The sequence below is a fragment of the Leptidea sinapis genome, chromosome 8, assembly GCF_905404315.1.
Source record: "Leptidea sinapis chromosome 8, ilLepSina1.1, whole genome shotgun sequence".
NCBI classification, from domain to species: Eukaryota; Metazoa; Arthropoda; class Insecta; order Lepidoptera; family Pieridae; genus Leptidea; species Leptidea sinapis.
Window position 1 is genome coordinate 11,756,479 of NC_066272.1, and position 23,199 is coordinate 11,779,677.

Sequence of the window (23,199 nt, forward strand, 5' to 3'; positions counted from 1 at the left end):
TCAGTGATCTGATCGGGAAGTGGAAGGGGTGAGTTTTAAAGGTAAAAAACGTTTTATTTCCATTTCCGGCAAAACGACAAGTTCTATGTAAAAAAAAAAATAGAAAAGTTGTTGGTAATAAAAAAATCTAAAACATTTACGTTTACATCGCTTTCTTAAACCTCATAATTTATGAAAAAAATTCAAATAACCTTAGAAAATATCCAAGTTTTTGGTTTTTTCATTTTCTTTTAGAAGTTTTTTTCCACTGCAATTTTTTGATTTGAAATATTTATTTTTTCTTATTTTCTATTTAATTTATATGAAATAAGAACGACGTTAGTGTGAAATATTTTTACAACTATCTTTTCTTTGTTAAGGTTTCCAACTGATGAGGTGCGACTTGAAGAATGGGTCGCAATTGTCCGTATACAAAGATGTGAATCAGATTGGATGCCTTCAAAAAGCAGTAGAATTTGTAGCAATCACTTTCAAGATACTGATAGATATACTTCGAACAAAGGGTTAACACTTCTGAAAAATGATGCCATTCCTTTTATAGAGGTAAAAACCAAATTTAGTCTACTATGTACATATAATATCAGTAAGAGCTTCGGAGCTGTAATCTCCAGAGGTGTGGTTGAACTCCTGTGGTCCGTAATATTGGTACAAATAAATATTTTTGTATGTAATTAGTTTGGCCATAAAATATTGTTACAACTTAAAAACTTATTTAAGGTTACCTAACTATCACAATAATGGAATGGTATGTTAAAGAAAACAGATTAGTTTTGATTGCTTCCCGTCGAAAGTGTCGAAATTGAATTAAAAGAAAGAAAGAAAATTATTTGATCACACAGTTTACAAAGAATAAAATAAAGTTAACAAAAACAATATTTACAATAAAACAACACTAAATCTACAATAAATGCAACAATAATTAATTGCTGTATCCGATGCAAATTTTACATTAAACCTCTAAATTGCATATGAAGTCCTGGTTCATACATGTTGCTAGGATGACATACGATTTCAACCACTATGAAATACATTACTATCACCACTACCATATTTATGTTCTCCTGGTGTCTATGTAGTAATACGTCGAGTGCATGACGTCGAATATATTATGGTATACAATATAAAAAACAATCTCTTTTTCAACTATGATCGCCTGGAAACACTGTATATCACTCTATCTCATTCTCTCGCCGGTTGAATCCTATACATTTGTGTCTCTATCGTCTTAATTTTTCGTTTCAAAGAGTTTCAAATCACAACGATTCTACGGGTTTCACTTCAAAAAAGCAATTAAAAATCAATATTGTATTATTTTGAAGTCGATGTCAAGTATAACATAGACATTACTATCTGAGAACAATATATTCTGCATTAGATACCTATATTTACTATACGAGTAGCTTATAAAAGAGTCACTATTTACCTCCCTCTGATGCCGTAGAGTTACTAATAATTAATATACCAGAAGGCTTCTCAATATGTAAATCACGGTTATTTTATGTGTTGTTGACTCTTTCATGCAAGTTATAAATACAATAACCTTACAGTATCAACTAAATACTTGATCGTAGATTACGTATAGTGCGCGCGGAAGCGCTAGTACTTCTGAGGTATGTGGGGGGTGAGACGGGCGAGCATCCCTCTATATTATTATACTCTTTTCGGGCGAGGGTGCGAATAACAAGACGTACACGATATATTTCAGTGCAGATAAATCTCAGTATAACGTAAGGAAAGTACCTAATTGTAATATTGTATTTTTCTATTTTCTGTTTAAACACAAAAATGCATATTCAATAGAGATGATTTTATTTTATTGTTTACGATACAAAACAATTTTATAAGCAAATTAACATTTCTCAATAAGAAAAAAATAAAGATTACTATCACTGTTACAGTACATTTAAAATAAATCAAACCTTTTTCAAAAAAATATTTACCGAAAACTTTATTTTACGCTTTTTAGTGTTTCTAGGCAGGGAGTTGTCGTTCGATTATTTTTTGAAGTTGGTTAAAAATTAATCCATAATATCTTCTTCATTACTAGGCATGTTTTCAGTTTCCCTATCCTCCTCAGAATCTGATTCGTTTCCTTCATTTATGATCACCTCGTCTATCACATTGTCAAACCTCATGGTTCTACTATTGGTTCTCAATTTTTGTACGTGAATACAATCTTGTGATGATTGTAATTTTGTCGTCCAATGAAGAATTTATATAATTGGAAGCTGATATCGGGGTGATACGGCGGAAGGCGAAGAACAATATGACCTGCAGCCTTTAACATTTCGTCAATTGTGTAAATTTTTTCGGACTGAGTTCTTTTTGAAGTAAAACTTCTTTAAAAAATTGTTTCAAATTGTTCAGTAATATTTTCAAAAAATCTCCAAGTGTATTTATTTATTTATGACTACTTTGTAATAAATAATTAATAAAAGTTCTCAGTTTGTACACAATGGTAGGAGGCATTGTCCATTACGACCACTGAATTAGGGGCTAGTTTATTCATCAATTTATGGTTTTGACAATTTGTGGCATTCATATCGCCATGGTAATCCCCGCATTTTGAATCAGATTTGAAAATTCTTAAGGCCCCGTCAACTAATCCGTCACGGCTCCCCCCATAAATAATTACTAAACGACGCTTTTGCCAATATCAGCATATATTCGGGGCTTAGATTCGGATTGACAACAATTATTGGGAGTTGTGTGTACTGTAAAAGTAGTTTTCGTCGAGAATTTATATTTTTTGGATTTCATTTCTATATTTCCGTAAAGCTCTTAAATATCTTACTCGCTATCCAGCAATACTGGGTCTTTCAGTTGAAATGTGTTTTTTAGATTAAAATTTTTTAAAGAAATATCCCATCTTGCGTTAAAGCTCTCGTAAATATGCCATATAATAATAATGCCATCTTCTTTTAAAACTGCAAGCAGCTTACGATTACATGGGATTTTTTTTATCAACAGTATAAAACTGATGATTTTTTATTCGTATCACCCCATGTCCAAATCATCAATGTGGTTTCTCTTTTTTATTTCTTTACGTTTTCGTGGAGAGGTAAATTTTGGTTTTTTCGATGTTTACTCATTACGCTGCGAGCTGACACTCCTGTGGCCTCTACTACTAATTTATTTATGTTCATATCATATTTGTGTGCAATACCTTCCCTGTCACCCTTTCGTTTGAGATAAACACTGTTCATATTTTACATTACAAATTTCACTGGTCGTGTAATTGGTGGACCCATCTTAGGATATTTTATCTCGTGTATGTTTGGAACAAACTGGCGAGAACAACTGAATCGTATAACCGTCGCAGTGGTCGACGGCAGACTGAGTTAGCTTGACGTTTGTCTACCTCCCCCGCCATGCGCTTCATTGCACACTATAATTAAACGGCGTTTGGAATACGGCACTGTGTGGCGGTTAATGACTCTTCACAAGATGATATAATTTGCATCTGAAGGCGTACCATGTAGTTTTATCTTGATATTTATTCTATTTTTCAGGCTGGTATAAACAGAAATGTTCAGAACACTCCGTGGAGTCTTGACCACGTCAGCAAACCTGACGCGGAAGAAGTTTTTGCAACACCTTTAGAATCCGCACTTAAAAATCGTGTTAGTGAATTAATAATAAAGCAGAAACAGTTACAGAAAAGAAATAAAGTACTTTCTCTGCGAAATAAGAGAATTAAGAAAAAAAATGCCATATTATTAGAGAAACTAAACGACCTAAAGACAAATCAAGTTTCTGAATATTGTTCTATTGTAATTAAACAAGAAATAAATTGATTATTTTTGAAGTCTTTCTTTGTTTTTGTTTAATATTTTACTACACATTGTCCAACATCCTTATATCATGTTCCTTGTTTTATTATCAATCAAAGGAAAACGTGCAAAATATGTCGTTCTAATTTCCTTACTACATGCAAATATTCTGTTGTAAATAACTAATACTAAATACCTGCTGTATGTTATTTTAGTAAAATTGAATAAAATAAGGTTTAAAATATAACTCCTTTTAAACTATATAGATATATAACTGTTGCCATAACATAGATATGTTATGGCTACATTTTAGTTGTCACTGTTTTATATTACTGTTCATAGGTGACTATGGATCAAAAATCAATACTTTTGGAAAGAGTATTTCATATAAAATTAATTTGATACGCGCTTGTTACAAATTATATTGGAAACGTTAGGTGAAAAGCAATACTTACGTGTGGAAGCTAACTCCTGGATTTTTAGATTCACTTTGGCAACCAGACACACAACACCCAACTACGGCCATAACGTTTATAAGTTGAAAGGTATCCGTATCTCACACCAACAAGAATAAAATCACAAAAATACTATTCCCAAGCTTGATGACATGACAGATATTCTTTGTTTATTTGTCCCAAAAGTTGACTTTTGGCCAAAGAAATAAATGGGTTACGCGATGGAGATGCAAGATCAATAGCTTTGTCCCGTTCTATCTCAGCCTTAGTTGCATATCGCTTGTCCTTTCTATTTGTAATGCAGTTACCAACGGTACTTCTGTAGCGTGAATATTCTAAGCCTCTACCTAATGAGTTGCCAATTTGTCATTTGTCAATTTATACGAAAGACTAGGCAGTATCATACACCAAGTATAGTAACTAGACTAATTGATAGCTTCCGTCGCACTCACACGAGAAAAAGAAAAACATATGCAAGTCTTATGTTAAGAAACGAGATAGAGTGATTACATTTTTGTTTCGCCATGCGCGCGGGTTTTTTCAAGGTATAATTATATTTCATAAACTTGACACATATTTTGTTTACTATTATTTGCGTCTATAAAAATAAACTATTATTGTTGTGAAACGTGTGATAAACGTGAATATCCACTGTTTTTCCAACATCAGTGACAATTTTAAGTAGAATCGAAGGAAATATGGTGCGAAGTTGTGTTTTACGATGTAGTGTGATAGTGAAAGAATTGTGTTATATTATGATACTAATTACTAATTTAAATAGGTCATTATCTGTCTCATGTTGGCCACGCCAAAGCGATGTCTAGTTACTATACTTAGTCTATGGGCGGTATGGACTATGGTGCTGCTTTTAATGGGTGAATTAAAAAAAAGTTGTCATTTGTCAAATTCTCGTTGGAGACTGGAGTAAAAGTGTTATGTGTTTGTCAAGTTGTCAAATTTCTCATTCAATACTGTTCAGTAGCGCCTTATAATTAAATATCGTTTTCAAATAAATATAATTGAATCGTTGTACCTTAAACCGGGACAAAGTACAAACTTTATAATATGTAATGGGTCTTATTATTTTTATATTTAAAACATAACTACAACTTGTGTATAGTTTACAAAGTAAATAACCAAGTGCAAAATGTCCTGTAAATTGTTTGTTTATTGTCACTTAGAAAGTTTGTAACATTTCTTTAATACATTGTATTCTGGTATTTTGAAAACTAGGCTAAAAAAAGGTCTACAATGATTCACAGCTTGTTTATTATAAATCCGTCTGGGTATGTATTTATATTTTGATTTATAAATTAATAACAATCTGGTAGCATGAAAATTATGTTGTTCTATTCCTGTAGTTAAAAAATGATAAATAATTGGAATTCTGTTTTAGTGATGTCTTTCTAGAGAAACATTGGAGAAGTGTTATTCCTCGTTCAGTGTGTGATTATTACTTAGAGGCGCAGAGAGCTTCACCCAAGGTATGCGATCATCTACTCTCGATTTACGATTTAATTAAAATCGACCATGTCAAATGTGAACAATCATTATTTGTATAAATAACCCTGAGTATCATTCATCCAATCAGAATAAATGTAAAAACTTAACAACAATTTATATTATGTATAAAGCTACTGCCTGCAAATTCTTCCATATAAAATTTGTCTAAAGCTTATACTTGGGAAATCTTAGAAATTTTAAAATAAAATAAACTATATTATGCAAATGATTTAAGTTTTCTTTAGTGTTAATTCCGCCAATATTTGTTTTTTAAAACAATTCGACACTAGTCAACACATCCTGAGGATGCCTCGTGTAGAGGCGAAACACATGTCGAATTGTTTTAAAAAACAATATTGGCGGAATTAACACTAAAGAAAACTTAAATCATTTGTATAATTATGGATTTCCGCAAAGTTACACCTAATTCAATAAATTTTCTTAAACTATATTATTTTTGCACCCCTGACAGCATGTGTGCAAATTTCATGATGATCTGTTCAGTAGTTTAAGACAAGTAGAACTTGTAACAAGTAAAGTGACACTTATAGTATTACTTAGGATGCTGTCTTTCATTTTCAGGATGTACCACCCGTTTTAGCTGCTCCTCATCATTATTTGATCTCAATTCAAAGAGGCGGTGTAGCTCTTGTGGCTGTGAGCAAACAGGAAGTTGCTCCACTTTTTGTAATTGAATTCTTGCACAGGGTCGTTGATACATTTCAAGTAAGATGTTTGTATTTGTATTGATGGAATATGAGGATTTGTAGATCACTAGATTGTAAACAATTGATGTATCAATTTTGGTAATATTTGTTTATTAATCATGTTCGAAATGTGGAATATTTTTGCATACGATGTCGGCTAGATAGCTATGATACCACAGCATAACATTTGTCTTGTGAAGTTTAATGTGCAACCAATATTCTGTTTCAGTTTGAAGAGAGCTGAAGTTAGTGACTTTACTGGACGAATTAGAATTAACAGAATGTCGTAAAACAATATATAAGGAACACAATTATTAAATAAGTCATATACCTATGTATGTGAACTCAGCCTGAATATAAAATATTTTAACTCTTTTTTATTCTTGTTGATTAGTTAAAGGGCTTAGGGATTCTCAAAAAATATTTTTTTTCATGTTGCCTTAAAAAAGCTATAAAAATTTAAAAGAGAGCTGTGTAGAATGAGGTCCGAGTCATATAGTTTTGCTGTCAACTTTGGTCTAGCGCATCCCACTATAAGCTTGAACATAGAGCTCCACGAACTTTGACTTTCGCCCCACGCCACAAATTAGGATTTCATCCCCACCAACTGGTGGGCGTTCCTCCACAATGAGGTTTTAAGGTAGTTTTCTCCCGTGTACAACCAAGTTGTGGAATGAGGTTTCTTGTGTGGTCTTTTCAGGACAGTACTATACCTACCTTCAAAAAAAGTGTGTTCACCTTTCTAAAGAGCAACTCTACTGTGATTCCTCTCATGTTGCAAGAGAATGTGGGTGGCAGTGCTTAACTTAAGATCAGATTACCCATATGCTTGTTTGTCTTTCTCATCCATAAAAAATGTTGTCTTAATTATTCACAAGATATGTCATATTATTTTGACTGTATAACTCTATTTTGTTACATAATAATTTGTAATAATTAATAAATGACACATGCTATATTTGTCTCCAAAATTACATTTTGTGGTGGCGGGATGATCCTGTTGCCAGGGACTCGGTTTCAGATTCTTAAAAGTTATTGTGTATATATATATGTGTATGGATATATACATGTTATTTATTTATAATCGCTTATAAAATGCTCACAGAATACCTTTATTGATTTATGGTGTATGTGGATGATTCAGCTACTGTACTCAATAACTTTTGTATTAATTTACATTTATATTTTTTGACTTACTCATGTAAGACATTGACTATTTGATGTTTGAGTGTGTTTGTTGCATCATTTTACATTTAACATATTATATTGTTATTGAAATTTTCTGTAAATCTTGATATAAAAGAGTGGCAATGAGTTTCTTGCTACTTCTTCTCATTAGCTCAACCCTTTACGAAGTAGCGGTAGATTCAATAAGAATTTTTTTTTGACATAAGTGTCATTTTCGTGACCTACTTGAATAAACTGATTTTGATTTGATTTGATTTGATTTATATGAACTGCAAAGGCAGCTGAACTCAACCACTTAACAAAAGAGGTGAGGGATTCTGTTTCAAAAAAATATGTGTGTGGAATTTAGCAACCAATTTTAATTATATTATAAATCATTGCTTGTCAACTTTTTTCCATTTTTAATTAGTTTATTAAGATAATCTAATTACATTTTTTATTGACTTTTTCAGGATTACTTTTCAGATTGTACAGAAACAATTATAAAAGAAAATTATGTTGTTGTTTATGAGGTAATTTCACATTAAAATAATATTATGTAGAATAGTTGAAATTTATATGTTCTATTCTATTCTTTCTAGTGGCTTCTGTGGAAGGAGCACCACAACTCGCCAATGTCACATTTCAGTAGACCAACAAGCTTAGAGTGTGTCATTTGATCGGTGTAAACGAATTCACAAGTAATGACCGGTGCCCAGAATCAAAACAGATTTATTTTCTTATTATACCTGAAACAAATATACATGCTGTTAGATTATAATGGACAAACACTGATAATATTACTTATATAAAACATTTATTGTGTTAGTTATAACTTAATATTATTTTGTTTAATATATTTACATAAAGTATTTACAAAAGGAGTGAAAATGAAGGTGAGGAGGCATTTCATGGAGGTGGGGTAACAGCTATCAAACAGTGATAATGTTAATTTATATGACATACATCATGTTGACATCTGTCATTCTACAACAATATCTACAGGAACTTCAAAAAAAAAAAGGCAAACCCCACACTGTTACAGTACGGAATCAATTTCTGGTTACAGTTTTCGCGATTCTATACGACTTATGGATCTTCGAGCTTAATTTGACATTATAAGTTCACAATATATAATTGCTTTTTTAACCGCTCCAAACAAATCTGTCGGCTAGGAATTAGATTGGCTCCTAGCCAGTACCGCAGTACAGTAGTTTTGCCCCCTCTAATATAAAAAAAATAATAATTTTGTTAAGTTTATTAATATGAATTATAACTTTTATCTATTTAGTAATGAGTTTAAGATAATTTTAAATAAATTAGAGAAATATTTTTAATAAGTGAGTATTATTTGTTAAAGTTATCTGATTAATTCTATTTGTTATAGTTATTGGATGAAATGTTGGATAATGGCTTCCCCTTAGCAACAGAGAGTAATATACTAAAGGAGTTAATAAAACCACCAAACATACTAAGGACTATTGCTAATACAGTTACTGGAAAATCCAAGTAAGATATACATATTAATTCAAATTGATTTATTTAATTTTTTGTACTTTACTTCTTAAAGAACAAAAGAACCCTAACTTAACCAATTATGTAATTTTTTTCCCCTTATTTCACCTTATTTCTTAGAAATGTGTACATAAAATGTAACTTGTAAGGGCTTGTAAAGTGGCGCTTAACCGGTACCATTGTAATCTCTGCTAAATAAGTACTTGTTGACAAACAATATTTGAACCATTTAAAAAGTATTATTTTCTTAGTGATTTTGTCTGTTGTTTTTGTACATAAATATTACCAGGTTCTCATTAAACTTTTTGTGGTGGTTAGTTATGTAATTTTTTGTAAATAAATATATATTTATCAAATGAAAAAATTACGATTATTGTAAATCGTAATGCAAGTCACGTCACTTAACACTTACCGCAGTGGTTTATGAATTGATATTAGTTTATGTACTTTATTTTGACCTAAAATTAGCTAAATAGGGAATTTCAAAGTTTTTTTTTGCCAAATTCCACCTTCGCACGACACGCCACAAGTTAGGATATCATCGCCACCATCTGGATGTGTGGCGGTCTTCCACAGTGCGGTTTACAAGGAGCTTTCTTCCACGTACTACAAAGCTGTGGAATGAACTTCCTTGTGCGGTGTTTCCGGGACGATACGACATGGGTACCTTCAAAAAAGGCGCGTACACCTTCCTTAAACGCTAGCAACGCTCCTGTGATTCCTCTGGTGTTGCAAGAGATTGGGGGCGGCGGTGATCACTTAACAACAGGTGACCTGTACGCTCGTTTGTCCTCCTATTCCATAAAATAAAGGCAACGCATGAGAACAGGTCAGGTTTATTACTTTAGTGAGCATTATGTGAGAACAGTTTAAACGTCCTACACTCGCGATACGTAAGTCACTTTGATTTAAGATAACAGTTCCCCACAATTTTTTTCGACTTGTTCACAGCTGTCACAGTCTATTTACACGTACCTATAAATTATTTAAGAGTTTTAGCTAGTCGAAGTAAAAAAAACTTTATTAAATTAGGCTTACACTGACCGCTTTTGGATCGTCACTATAAATATTCCTTTTAAATTACTGAATCTACCATATGTTCGCAAGAAGTTGAGCTCGTGAGAAGCACATACAAGAAACTCAATGCCCACTATTTTCAACCAAATAGGGTATTTTACAATGACTGTATTATTATTATGATTTGGGGATTTCAATGCACTTAAAGTTATGGTGGAGAATCGAGGCTACTTACTAGGATACATGTTACTGTGCCGAGATTTAAATTATATCCTAGAGACCTATTACTTTTAAAAGGTGCTTTAAGCGAATTTTAACCTGTTTCCTGCCGCCGAATTCCACCTTCGCACGACACGCCACAAGTTAGGATATCATCCGCACCATCTGGATGTATGGCGGTCCTCCACAGTGCGGTTTTCAAGGAGCATTCTTCCACGTACTACAAAGATGTGGAATGAGCTTCCTTGTGCGGTGTTTCCGGGACGATACAACATGGGTACCTTCAAATAAAGCGCGTACACCTTCCTTAAAGGCCGGCAACGCTCTTGTGATTCCTCTGGTGTTGCAAGAGAATGTGGGTGGCGGTGATCACTTAACACCAGGTGACCCGTACGCTCGTTTGTCCTGCTATTCCATAAAAAAAGGTGTCTTAAGACACCCCAGCCTGATTCTGGCAATGGCTCCGCATTCCAGAAGAATGTGTATGGGGTCTTCAGTGGCTTCGCAGCAGAATCAGCACAGGTTTGATTCACTGAGACCCATTCTGGCTAGGTGCCCATTCAGCTTGCAATGGCCGGATAGGAACCCCGTGAAGGCTCTCAGTTGTGTCCTGTCCTATGCATTTTTTGGCACGCTTACGTTGATAGTTGCCTAGGAGCAGCTACAGTGACTGTAATATACAAAACAAATTAGTTTGTAAGGTGTTGCATCCAATATATGAGTGGTGTTTAAATGATATGAATTATTTTATTTCGTTAGTACTCAGAGTTAGACTAGATTGATTAAATTTCAGTGTGTCTTCAATTTTGCCTTCTGGCCAACTAACAAATGTACCGTGGCGTCGGTCTGGTGTTAAATATGCAAACAATGAAGCATACTTTGATGTGGTCGAAGAAGTGGACGCTATCATTGATAAGAGTGGTGCCACTGTGTCAGCTGAGATCCAAGGATATGTAAGTTTTTATTATGTTACTAGCTGACCCGGCAGTCGTTGTTTTGCCATATAAATTATTTTTATTTTTCTAAAATAAAAGATTTTTTCTAAAACAAACGTTAAGCCTAAGTTACTCCTTATTACATTAGCTACCTGCCAATAAAAGTCCCGTAAAAATCGGTCCGGCCATTTCAGAGATTAGCCGGGACAAACAGACAGACAGACAAAAATTGTAAAAAAAAATATTATTAAATATTTCCTATATATGTTTATTCATACACATGTAGTAAAAACGGTTAATTCAATATTACAAACAGACACTCCAATTTTATATATATGTATAGAATAGTGAATACAAGGATAGATTAGATACGATGGATAATTTTGATCTTATTATTAGTTTATTTGTATTGTGCGAAAGTGTGCGATTTTCACTCCAATCCGACGTTTTGAAATCAAGGTCAAAGATTCCATTACATAGATGGATACCAAGCTTATAAAAGCGTGTTATATTAGAACAAGATGGACACTTGACGTAATACAAAAAAGCTTAAAATTGTCAATGTAAACATAATATTAGTTCAAATCAAATCAAATCAAAATCAGTTTATTCAAGTAGGTCACGAAAATGACACTTATGAATGTTAAAAAAAAAAATCTCATTGAATCTACCGCTACTTCGTAAAGGGTTGAGCTAATGATAAGAAGTAGCAAGAAACTCATTGCCACTCTTTTATATCAAGATTTACAGATCATTTCAATTACAATATAATATGTAAAATGATGCAACAAACACACTCAAACGTCAAATAGTCAATGTCTTACACGAGTAAGACAAAAAAATAAATGTAAATTAATACAAAAGTTATTGAGTACAGTAGCTGCATCAACCACATACACCATATATCAATAAAGTTATTCTGTGAGCATTTTATAAGCGATTATAAATAAATAAAAAGTTATAATGATCTTTCAATGAAAGATGCAATATATTCAAGTTGACCAATAATGGTGCCTCGGGTTAGATACTGTAGCATACCATATGTTCTTTTACCACAGTTCGATTGTTTGACAACGGCGGTTAATATCTTCCTAAACAATAATTTGTTATATTTTAAAGACGAGCCATATAGCCGAATGGTTAGTGACCCTGACTACTAAGCTAGAGGTCCCGCGTTCGAATCCCGGTAGGTGCAATCATTTATATGATGAATATGGATGTTTGTTTCCGAGTCATGGATGTTTATAAGTATTTATGTATGTTTAAGTAAGTATATTGTATTACAGGCTATGCCTAGTTTGGGGCAAGATAATTTGTGTAAAAGTGTGTGAATATTATTATATTATTATTAAAGTGATAACCCTCACTTTTGTGATTAATTATACAAATTAAATTTTTATGAACGATGCGGGACTCGCGTTCCGTGCGAGAGCTATTCTACTGAGCCAACCGTTCGAGTGACGTATCGTTGATAAATCTTGTATATGTCTTGTGCAACTCTCAGGTTGTGGCTTCATCAGCAGGATCTACTTTACAGTTGATAACCAAATTATTTAGATTTGCAAAAGCGACATCTCAAGTCAATTTCCTAATAGTAATATGCAAATATTGGGGTTGAGCAGGTTATCAACTGTAAAGTTGATCCTGTAGATGAAGCCACAACATGGGAGTTGAACAGGATATACTTATACAAGATTTATCAACGATACGTCACTCGATCGGTTGGCTCAGGGGAAGAGCACTCGCACGGAACGCGAATATATTTAATTTGTGTAATATATACCTATTAATCTTATGTATGTGTGAACTCCTTCTTAATTTCTAGATTGACTGTTGCATAAAACTGAGTGGGATGCCAGATCTGACATTAACCTTTGTAAATCCAAGACTGTTTGACGATGTATCATTCCATCCATGTGTCAGATTCAAGAGATGGGAGGCAAGTATGCTTTTTTTTAACCATAAACTAAGAATAAACTAGCGTATACACGACCTGACAGCCTGATAATACGTGAACAAGTTTGATTTGTCAATGTGAGCGTTAGCTATTGGTTTCATATTCAAAATTCTAAGGAGATAATTCCAAGCGTGGCTGACTGTTTACGACTTGTGAATCAAAATCGGTTACAGTAACAAATAAAAGGCATAAAAGGCATTGATTTTTGTCAAAATTGATTCCTTTAGAATTCTTTTTGATGTCATTTCTAATAACTACTAGATACTACTACCGCTTCGGAAACAAATGGCGCTCTGAGAGAGAAGAAGCGGTGCAAGAAACTCTCCCAACATTCTTTTTTTGCGCTCTTTTTAATGAAAATATACAATATTGTACAGTCATTTCTATCGCTATAACATAATTACAATCTAGTCCCAGGCTGTCCGATCATTTCTATATTCAGTAGTGGAGTAATAGAATTTACGACAGATACATTTTTTTATAAAATATTTAAATTTATTTATAGATAATGCCTGAACAGTGGCTGGGACTTTATTATAGAAGTGTATACATTTACCCTTAAAGCTATTATGTATAATAAAAATAAATAACAAAAGATTCGCCCTTTTTATGCAAAAGGCGGACAAACGAGCGTACGGGTCACCTGGTGTTAAGTGATCACCGCCGCCCAACTTCTCTTGCAACACCAAAGGAATCGCAGGAGCGTTGCCGGCCTTTAAGGAAGGTGTACGCGCTTTTTTTGAAGGTACCCACCTTTTCTATCTTATCTAAAGATGTTTCTTGTTTTTGCTTTGTTTGTTTCTAATAACTAGTAAAATATTTAACAATAATTAATATCTGTTGGTTGCAGTCTGAAAGGATTCTGGCATTCATTCCACCTGACGGTAGTTTTAGGCTGATGTCGTATCACGTGGGCTCACAAAGTGTTGTGGCTATTCCCATATATGTGCGACATAACCTTGTGCTAAAATCAAATGGAGATCAGGGGAGACTAGACCTAACAGTTGGTCCTAAGCAGACCATGGGACGGACATTAGAAAGTGAGTTGTATGTTTAATCCTGTTTAAATTCATACAATTTTGTTGTAAGTTTCATGCATAGCTAATGCATATTATACAATCAAGGCTCTCACAATAGTCTGAATTGTGGCCTGTAAGTTTCCTTAAGCTTCTTCTTCTAACTTTTTTCTATCTTTTTCTCACATACGGTAGTGAAATATTTTTTAATAACAATTGTGGAAGGGGTTGGTAATTTAAACATACATAATGAAACTGTTGTATCTGTATTATAAAGAACAATGGCGAAATTTTACCTGCCTATAGGAACAACCGTCTAAGGTTAGGATAGTTACAAAAAAAAACTTCATAGATAAATTGACTTGTTAGATAAAATTGTATTGCAAAAGGAACCGGGGAAATAAATAAAATATTTATTTCATTTTCACATTATATGCTGTCACAACTATGAAATCATATCCATTTTAGGTTAGATCAAGGAAAGCTATCTGTCAATATGACTGACAGCGATGAGCGAATGATCAATGAGTTTCTATACCTGTCACCTATGATCTAGCTAATACTAATAATACCTATCAATTATAGTTACCGCTGTTGTGTTGTTTTGTGCTTTCTTAATATTAATAAGTAGTTTCTATTTTACCTGGCTTGGTTTTGGACTTGAATAATATCTTTCTCTTGTTTTAAACTCTGAACCTCATTTTCAACTACTTCTGCTCTCCATTACCGGACTTTGATATGCCCCACGATTTGGTTTAACGTACGCTGTTTATATAACAATAAACAAAATAAAATATTTTGCTTGTTTAATTTACTGCTACCTACTTCTACAAAATAAGAACTTGGATTGAGAAAAAGACATTAGTAAACTAGGTACTTATTTTACCAGTTTTTTAAGATTATAAAAATGGAAGTAGGTACTTAGTTTAAAAGTCGACCCGAGCCTTAAAATCGGGCGTAGGTTAGGTACACTTTAGAAGTACCTACCTCGACTATGGATTGCGCATTTGACTTCCCTCTTATAAAATTACTTATAAAGCCATGGACAACCAACTCTGGTTTGTTGCAAATAAACTGTTATTACCATTGCATCAAGTAACAAGTTTCCATTTTATCATAATATAATACTCAGAGTTATTGACCGTAGACAGTTTAGTAATTAGGTATTAATAACTATTTGCCTATGGTTACTAGTTCCTATCCTCAAAGATTTTTGGAATTCGTGTTATTCAGTGTTATTGTTGTTGGAACATGTTAGAATAACCTAGATAAGTATACTATAGTTAGAACGCTAAAAATAAACAGAAAAACGTAACCTAAAAACTCAAACAAAATAATCATTTATTTCTCCATTATCCCGGTTCCAAATTAAAAATGAATAATGTCGGTAGATGCAGAAAGTTATAGAAAATTAATTAGTATACGTCAGTTCTTGAGACGCTACCATTCAATTTCAAATTTTTTATTGTATGAAACTTCGCCATTGTTCTTTTCCACTTAGAACTACAATAATCACTGATAATTATAGTGACGGGCATAGTGACCACTTACAATTCACAATAAGTAATGCCTACTCGAACTTTTTTTTTTTTTTTTTTGCGCCCAAGCAAGGGAATGGGCTACCCTCCGGGATAACGACGGGAGGGAGGTGGTGAATGCTCATGCATACCAACGCAGCCTAAGTCTGCGTTGGTTATGTGGGACTCACGTGAAACCTAGGTGCCTACCCACTAAACACCACCTGCAGTTGGCTTTGGGCAGGTGCCCTCTAAGCCTTCATCGAAGGCGACCTTCTCATGGGGAGAGAGAGGCGCAAGCGGCACTCCCTATGGAGTTTCCGCTGGGATCCTACTCGAACTTAGCGCTCTGGCTTATATAGGGCACGACCGTCTACCGTGATGATGCTACCAACTTGGCACTGCAGTAGTGCCAACTAACTTACACGAATCAAGTTAACTAAAGATTTGAATATTACATGCTATTATAGTTATTTCTAATAATAGTGATAATTATGTAAAACAACATTACTAATAGAGTAAGTAGTTATATAAATGTTATTATTAATTGGAATGTCTTATGGCAGTTATAATATTGCTGACACAATTGAAAAGTATTTATTTTAAACAATTCGTTATTTTAAACTGATATTAATTTGGCATTAATTTTACAAATAAAATTTGTGGCTGTTATCAAGTACTATTTTTTTTTATTAAATCACACCACATCATAAATACAATAAAATTTTCTTAATCTTAGGTTACAATAAGTAGTTCTAAAGTATAGGACAATTATGGTGAACATAAAAATTGCAAAATATACTCCCTAATTACTTCTGAGAAATTACATTAGCTACAGTAAAAATAAAATAAGAAATGAAGTTATTGATTGTAAAGTAGATACTATAGATAGAGCCGCAACCAGAGAGTTGAAGTAGACATACCACGATTTACGATCCATGCGTCACTCGGACGATGGGCTCAGTTGGTAAGAGCGCTCGGACGGACCCTGACAAGCGCCGGCTCGAGTTTTGCATAGTTTGAGTCGAACCCGTGCTTTCGGAGAGGAGGATTCTCCAGGACTCGACTCATCGTGTGATACCGCTAAACGAACCGTCAGTTATTTATCTCCAGAACCTATTTTTGTATATATATTATATAATGTAAAGTTAAAGTGAAGTATTTAACAAAAATTAAATTATTTAGGTTTGAAAGAGCGACTTAAGCCTATTTCGCAATATACAATTTGAGGTTGAGTACGCTGCTTACTGTAAAGTTTATCCACAGCAGAAGAAGAGAGATGAGATGACGGAACTGATATGGCATCTTCCACTCTCACTAACTTGAAAGACAGCTTTCATGAAAAGTATTCTTTGTGATCTTCACTTGGCCCCAATTCAATACACCCTTGATATGATCATGAATTTTGTCTCGATAAGAGATAACGATCAAGATATCAAGGACGCATGGAAATTGATACACCCTCCATTGACCATTACAATGCAGTGCCGCTCAAGATTCTTGAAAAGCCCAAAGATTCTGAGCGGCACTACAATCGCGATCTTCATCTTGAGACATTAGATGTTAAGCCTCATAACTCATTAGCCCAATAATCTCACTAGCTACGTTGCTCTTCAAAACGAAACGACTACAATCTACAATATATCTAGCTGGCATCCTATGCTTAGAAGCATCAGCATGAGCCGGAAGACGTCCACTGCTGGACAAAGGCCTCCCCCAAAGATCTCCACGACGATCGGTCCTGCGCTGCCCTCATCCAACATATTCCGGCGATCTTGACCAGTTCATCAGTCCATCTTGTGAAGGGCCTACAAACACTGCGTCTTCCGGTACGTGGTCGCCATTCGAGGACTTTTCTGCCCCACCGGCTATCTGTCTAGGCCAGCTTAGAAGCCCCCTCTGGTGAATATGTCTAAGTTCACCTTTCTATACATTTTCTTCAATCTTCACTCTATTTTTTTCTTACTCACTCCCTTGAGCATTAGGCATAATATATACTTACTAAAATTGGAACAATACAGAAGCAGACTCCAAATATTGTCGAGACTACTTTCAATCATAAAACATATTGAAATACATAAAATGTTCTATTTTCAGATGTCGCCCTAGAAATTTGTATGCCCAAGTGTGTGCTCAATTGTTCTCTGACTGCGAATCAAGGGAAATATTCATATGATCCAGTCAGTAAGATCCTGCTTTGGGACATCGGGCGAGTTGAGCTACCAAAGCTTCCAAACATTAAAGGCACTGTAAGTTATGATTGATATCTTATCTTTATACCTATACTAGCTGACCCGACAGACGTTGTTCTGTATATAATAAATAAAATAACATTAAGAATTATTTAGTAAAATATGCTCCCAGTTGTTATAATGCAATTGTTTTACAAACCGTGCGTCAATAAATTATCTTATAGAAAATATGTCTATACAAAACAAATACTGGAAATAAAAATAATTATGGCTCCCGAATCGAAATAAAAACCATCTCCCAAGTTGGACTAACCTGCAATCCATGAAGTAATCCCCATTAAAATCCGTTCATTAGTTTAGGAGTCCATCGCGGACAAACAACGTGTCACGTAATTTATATATATTAAATATATATAATTCTTCTGTACGTGTGCTGACAATGAACTCCACCTAAACGGCTGGACCGTTTAGGTGGAGGTTTATCGAGGATGGTTTAGATTCACAATTGAACAACCTCCTAAATGACTGGACCGATATGATTTTTTATATTCTCAATACAGTACATATTTAATTCTCCTGCGTATGTTAGTGATCTCCTTACGGTCGGACCGATTTTTCAAATTTAACAAGACATCGTCTGTCGGGTACGCTAGTTAAGTATAAATTGGTAATCAGAGGCTGTGATCTGTAGAGCGTCCTTCGAATTAGCTTAGACTTTACTAACGTAAAAATTGGCGGAGTGTAAGCTTAGCATAATCTTCAATTTTGATTTTAAAGTCATTTGACAACTGATATTATACTGAACTTAATCTAAGACAGCCCAATGCAAAAGAGATAAGACAAATCTATCCTTTTACGCTTACTTACATTTCAATAACCTAACGACTAATAACCTTGACGACCCGTATAGCCGAGTGGTTAGCGATCCTACCTATTAAGCTAGAGGTCCCGGGTTCGAATCCCGGTAGGTGCAAGCATTTGTGTGATGAATATGGATGTTTCTTTCCGAGTCATGGATGTTTAAATGTATTTATGTATGTTTATATGAATTTATGTATTTTTAAGTAAGTATATTGTATTTAATATATCATTGTCTTGTAACCCATAACACAGGCTATATATGCTTAACTTGGGGCAAGATAATTTGTGTAAAAAGTGTGTAAATATTATTATTATTATAACCTATCGTCATTTAGCATTGGACTATAACTATATTGGACATAACTATGGATAGATAAGATCTTGTCATTAAACAGTGACAGCAATGTATCAGTTACTAGAGATACGTTATTGAAAACGGCCGTTAGAGTATTGTTATCCAAGTTGGTTAAGATCTGAAAGAAGGCAGATTATTATTATTATTTCATGTTGTGCAGGTGTCAGTTCAGTCTGGTTCGGACACGAGCGGCGCGAATCCCAATATCAATGTCCACTTCACGATACCGCAGCTGGCTGTGAGTGGTCTTCGGGTCAGCCGCCTCGACATGTACGGTGCCAAGTATAAACCGTTCAAAGGTGTCAAATATGTCACCAAGGCGGGCAAGTTTCATGTACGTATGTAATCAGTATATATACTACCCGGGACATTACCTCTGGATCTAACTTCGATGACGTCACATTATCGCTTTGTTACGGTGTGCAAAAAAAAAAAAGTGTGTGTGTACTTATGTGTGCTCGTAGGAAGTTATATTTCTTTGGCCTAACGAAGCAAAAATCATTACAATGATTTATTCCTCGTGCTATTCTACGTTTTTAGAAAGAACAACTTTGTAAAAATCGTGCAAAGATGGTTTTGACAATTAATTATTAATGTATTCGGCTGTATGGGCTTGAACCCTTTGCCTGCCCTAATAATGGACGAAGAAACCATTAACGCATACGGCATAAAATTTTAGGAACCAATTTCAATTTATGTGTTACAGTGATGCGCGCGTATCTTAAAATTACACTCACATAATTTTTTCATAACGCACCTAAAGAAGTATAACTTCAAAAAGATTTATTTTGACAGTATTTATAGATTGATGTAAAGGTGTTGTGTTGTGATGCTGATTATTGTTTTAATGATGATAAAATAATGAAAAAATCTGGGTTGAGTAAATAAAGATTTTTTTTCCCACCTCGATGAAAAGCTGTCTTTTAGTCCCTGGTACGAGGGACAAAAGTGGCCGAGCTTTTAATCCAGGTGGGGAAAAATAGTAAACGCATCACGTGAGATAAGTAGGACATTGCCATCCGCGATTGTCACCCTCGCCTTCGGCTCGCGTTTCAATATTGCGCGGGTGAGAATGACCTACTTTTCTCTCTAGGTGCGTAATATATATGGGCGCGAATCGCCACCTACCGTCAATTGTTTGCAACTATTGATATTTTACAATACCTAATTGTATCTGTGTTTTAAAAGAAGTTGTATCTACTCTGTTTCATCTATTGTACGGAAGCTATAAAAGCGGTTGTTTTATGTAAAGACGTTTCATATCTATACTAGCAGTTGTGCCTCAATGAACTGAGAAATTATTAGTGTTGTATTTCTTCATGGTGGACCCTGGTCAAGGAAACACTAGCGTAACGCCGAAATATACTATTATTGTTCTGGTGGAACTATTATAGCGATACAGAACTACAGAAACTACAGAATAATTAACAACAAAAGTCAAAACGTAGCAATGAAAATTTCAAAAACAAAGCAGTGATAGCACAAAAATATCACGACATCTACCTAACGGCAATGAATCTGCAAACCGTACTGACGCAACAGGACGAGCGCGGGGGGCGAGAGGGGAACGGGAGGAGGCTTCACGTTCCAGCGAGGTCCAGGGATAATGTGGCCATGTAGTACACTCGTATTTAATAAAATTGATTTTATATGGCATCCCAATGATGAAAAAAATATGTTGCTATTATTTAAGACAAGGATATTTACTTAGGACTTAAGATAAAGGATCCAATTATATTATTATTAATATCGTAAGATTCTGGGGATCGATTTTATTTAATAAACGCGAAATGTTTCTCGAAGGAAAGCTTTTTATATATCAGAATCTATTTTCCAAAAAGTGTTTCGAATAAAAATCTTTAATGTACAGATTCTATTTGAAGGAAATTCTACGATTTTATTATATTTATATAAGTTTAGATGCGATATCACATTGTAATTATTAAATATTATGAAACATTCAACGCCTGTCTCAGGGTGACGGGCGCAGTATATTATTTTCTTGTACTGTCACTTATTGCCGTAAAATAATTACGGATCTGTTTATTGCTATGTAGAAGTAAGTGCGTTGATACAGGGACAGACCGCCATCTTAGTGACGTCACAGTGAGGCTGGTTCAGGCATAATATAAAACTGAACAATAAGTTGTAATCAACTGTAAAGTAGATCCTGTAGATGGAGCCACAACCCGAGAGTTGAACAAACATACCAAGATTTACGGATCATGCAGCATGCGGACGGCTGGCTAAGTTGGAAGAGCGCTGGGACTCGGGTGAACTCGAGAGGCGCGGGTTCGAAACTTGCATCGTCCGTAAGTTTTGGTATAAATGTAAATTTGTGTAATTAAATTAGCCACAAATTCGGATATCATCCCCACCATCTGGATGTGTGGCAGTCCCCCACAGTGCGGTCTACAAGGAGCTTTCTTCCACGTACTACAAAGCTGTGGAATGAGCTTCCTTGTGCGGTGTTTCTGGTACGATACGACATAGGTACCTCCTTAAACGGATCGTTAAAGGCCGGCAACACTCCTGTAATTCCTCTGGTGTCGCAAGAGAATGTGGGCGGCGGTGATCACTTAACACCAGGTGACCCGTACGCCATTTTGTCCTCCTTTTCCATAAAAAAAGGGATATCACATAAAAATAACAAACTGAATAGGTACTTATTGATATAACAGGTCTTATAAATAAGTTTATTGTTTTGGCTATATAAATGTAATTTTTTTATTGTTATCTCAATTTCTATTCTATATCTAGTTAAAGAAAATAAATAAGTTTTTCTACTATTTGGTGTTTTTTTTATGATCATATAAACTTGTACACAAGGGAAGTGTAAATAAAAATTAAGTTTGTATTTTAAACACAGCATATATTTCAGAGAAAATTATATAAATTGAGGCTAGAGTGGGTTACATGTTAAGTTGAAGTTTTGAAGGTAATAGATTTAAAATATATTGAAGCTTTGCGTGGCCAAATCGAATTACAATTCCCCTAAATCCATAACAAGTAATATAGTTTAAGAGGGCCTTTCCCAGTCCTCTTTATCTACAAGCGAACATGGTCAATCATGTTATCAACGTATACCGCCTGTAAATCTTCTTGTCCAAAATACTACTGTCTGAAGATGAAGGTTTTTAACCAGTGTGTGTTGTCCGTGATGACATACGGAACGCAGACGTGGTCGCTAACTATGGGCCTTATGACGAAGCTCATTGTCGCTCAGAGGGCAGTGGGGAGGTTTATGCTCGGAGTCACCCTGCGAGATCGAATCAGAAATGAGGAGAACCAAAGTCTCTCATGAGGAGAACATAGCTCAGATGGTTGCGAAACTGAAGTGGCATTGGGCAGGGCATATAGCTCGACGGAGAGATAGCCGTTGGGGCCGTAAAGACCTGGAATAGCGATCATGTACCGGAAAACGTTGGCGGAAGCCTTTTTCTAGCAGTGGACGTCTTCCAGCTGATGATGATGATACCGCCTGTTGACGACAAGCAAGAGAATAGACAGATATAATCTCAATTACATGCGCGAGGATTCTATCGCAATGTTTTAGTGAAAATTTAAAAAAAAAACGTAAAGTAACTGCGTAAGGTAAGTATAAGTAACTGCGTGGGTCATACTGATGACTTATAGTATTGTTAAATAATTTCTACAGTATAGATTTAAACGTATAACTGTTAAATCTGTGAGATTATATAATTATGGAAAACACTGTTTTTATTTGACCCGACTCCTTCACAAGTGTGTGAGAAAGAAGAACATTTCAAAGGATTTACGGAAGATACAAAAGGAGAGCGAATCTATTGTTATTCTAACCGATTTTGATTGACAAGTCGTAAACAGTCAGCCGCGCTTGCATTAGCTCCTCGGTATTATAAATATCCACTAGCTAACGCACACATTGACATCAAAATTGGTTATACATTACCGGGCTGTCAATTCGTCTATACGCTAGTATAGTCAAACCCCCTTATTCATAATAGTCTACTAACTTAAAGCATTGCTAA

General features: G+C 34.6%; 1 protein-coding gene across 2 annotated transcripts; it reads left to right on the plus strand.

Annotated features, from left to right (window-relative positions):
• Positions 1-837: 837 nt before the first annotated feature.
• Positions 838-21,978, plus strand: LOC126965701 (AP-3 complex subunit mu-1). Of its 2 annotated transcripts, XM_050809440.1 has the most exons (11): positions 838-850; positions 5,359-5,514; positions 5,625-5,712; positions 6,314-6,457; positions 8,079-8,138; positions 8,993-9,114; positions 11,150-11,309; positions 13,117-13,230; positions 14,099-14,288; positions 17,879-18,030; positions 19,350-21,978. In XM_050809440.1, exons 2-11 carry the CDS (start codon positions 5,480-5,482, stop codon positions 19,533-19,535), a joined length of 1,251 nt encoding a protein of 416 aa, XP_050665397.1. In that variant the 5' UTR covers positions 838-850; positions 5,359-5,479; the 3' UTR covers positions 19,536-21,978. The 2 variants fall into 2 exon arrangements, with proteins under 2 accessions (XP_050665397.1, XP_050665396.1); XM_050809439.1 differs by lacking the exon at positions 838-850 and having other exon boundaries at positions 5,160-5,514.
• Positions 21,979-23,199: the final 1,221 nt, after the last annotated feature.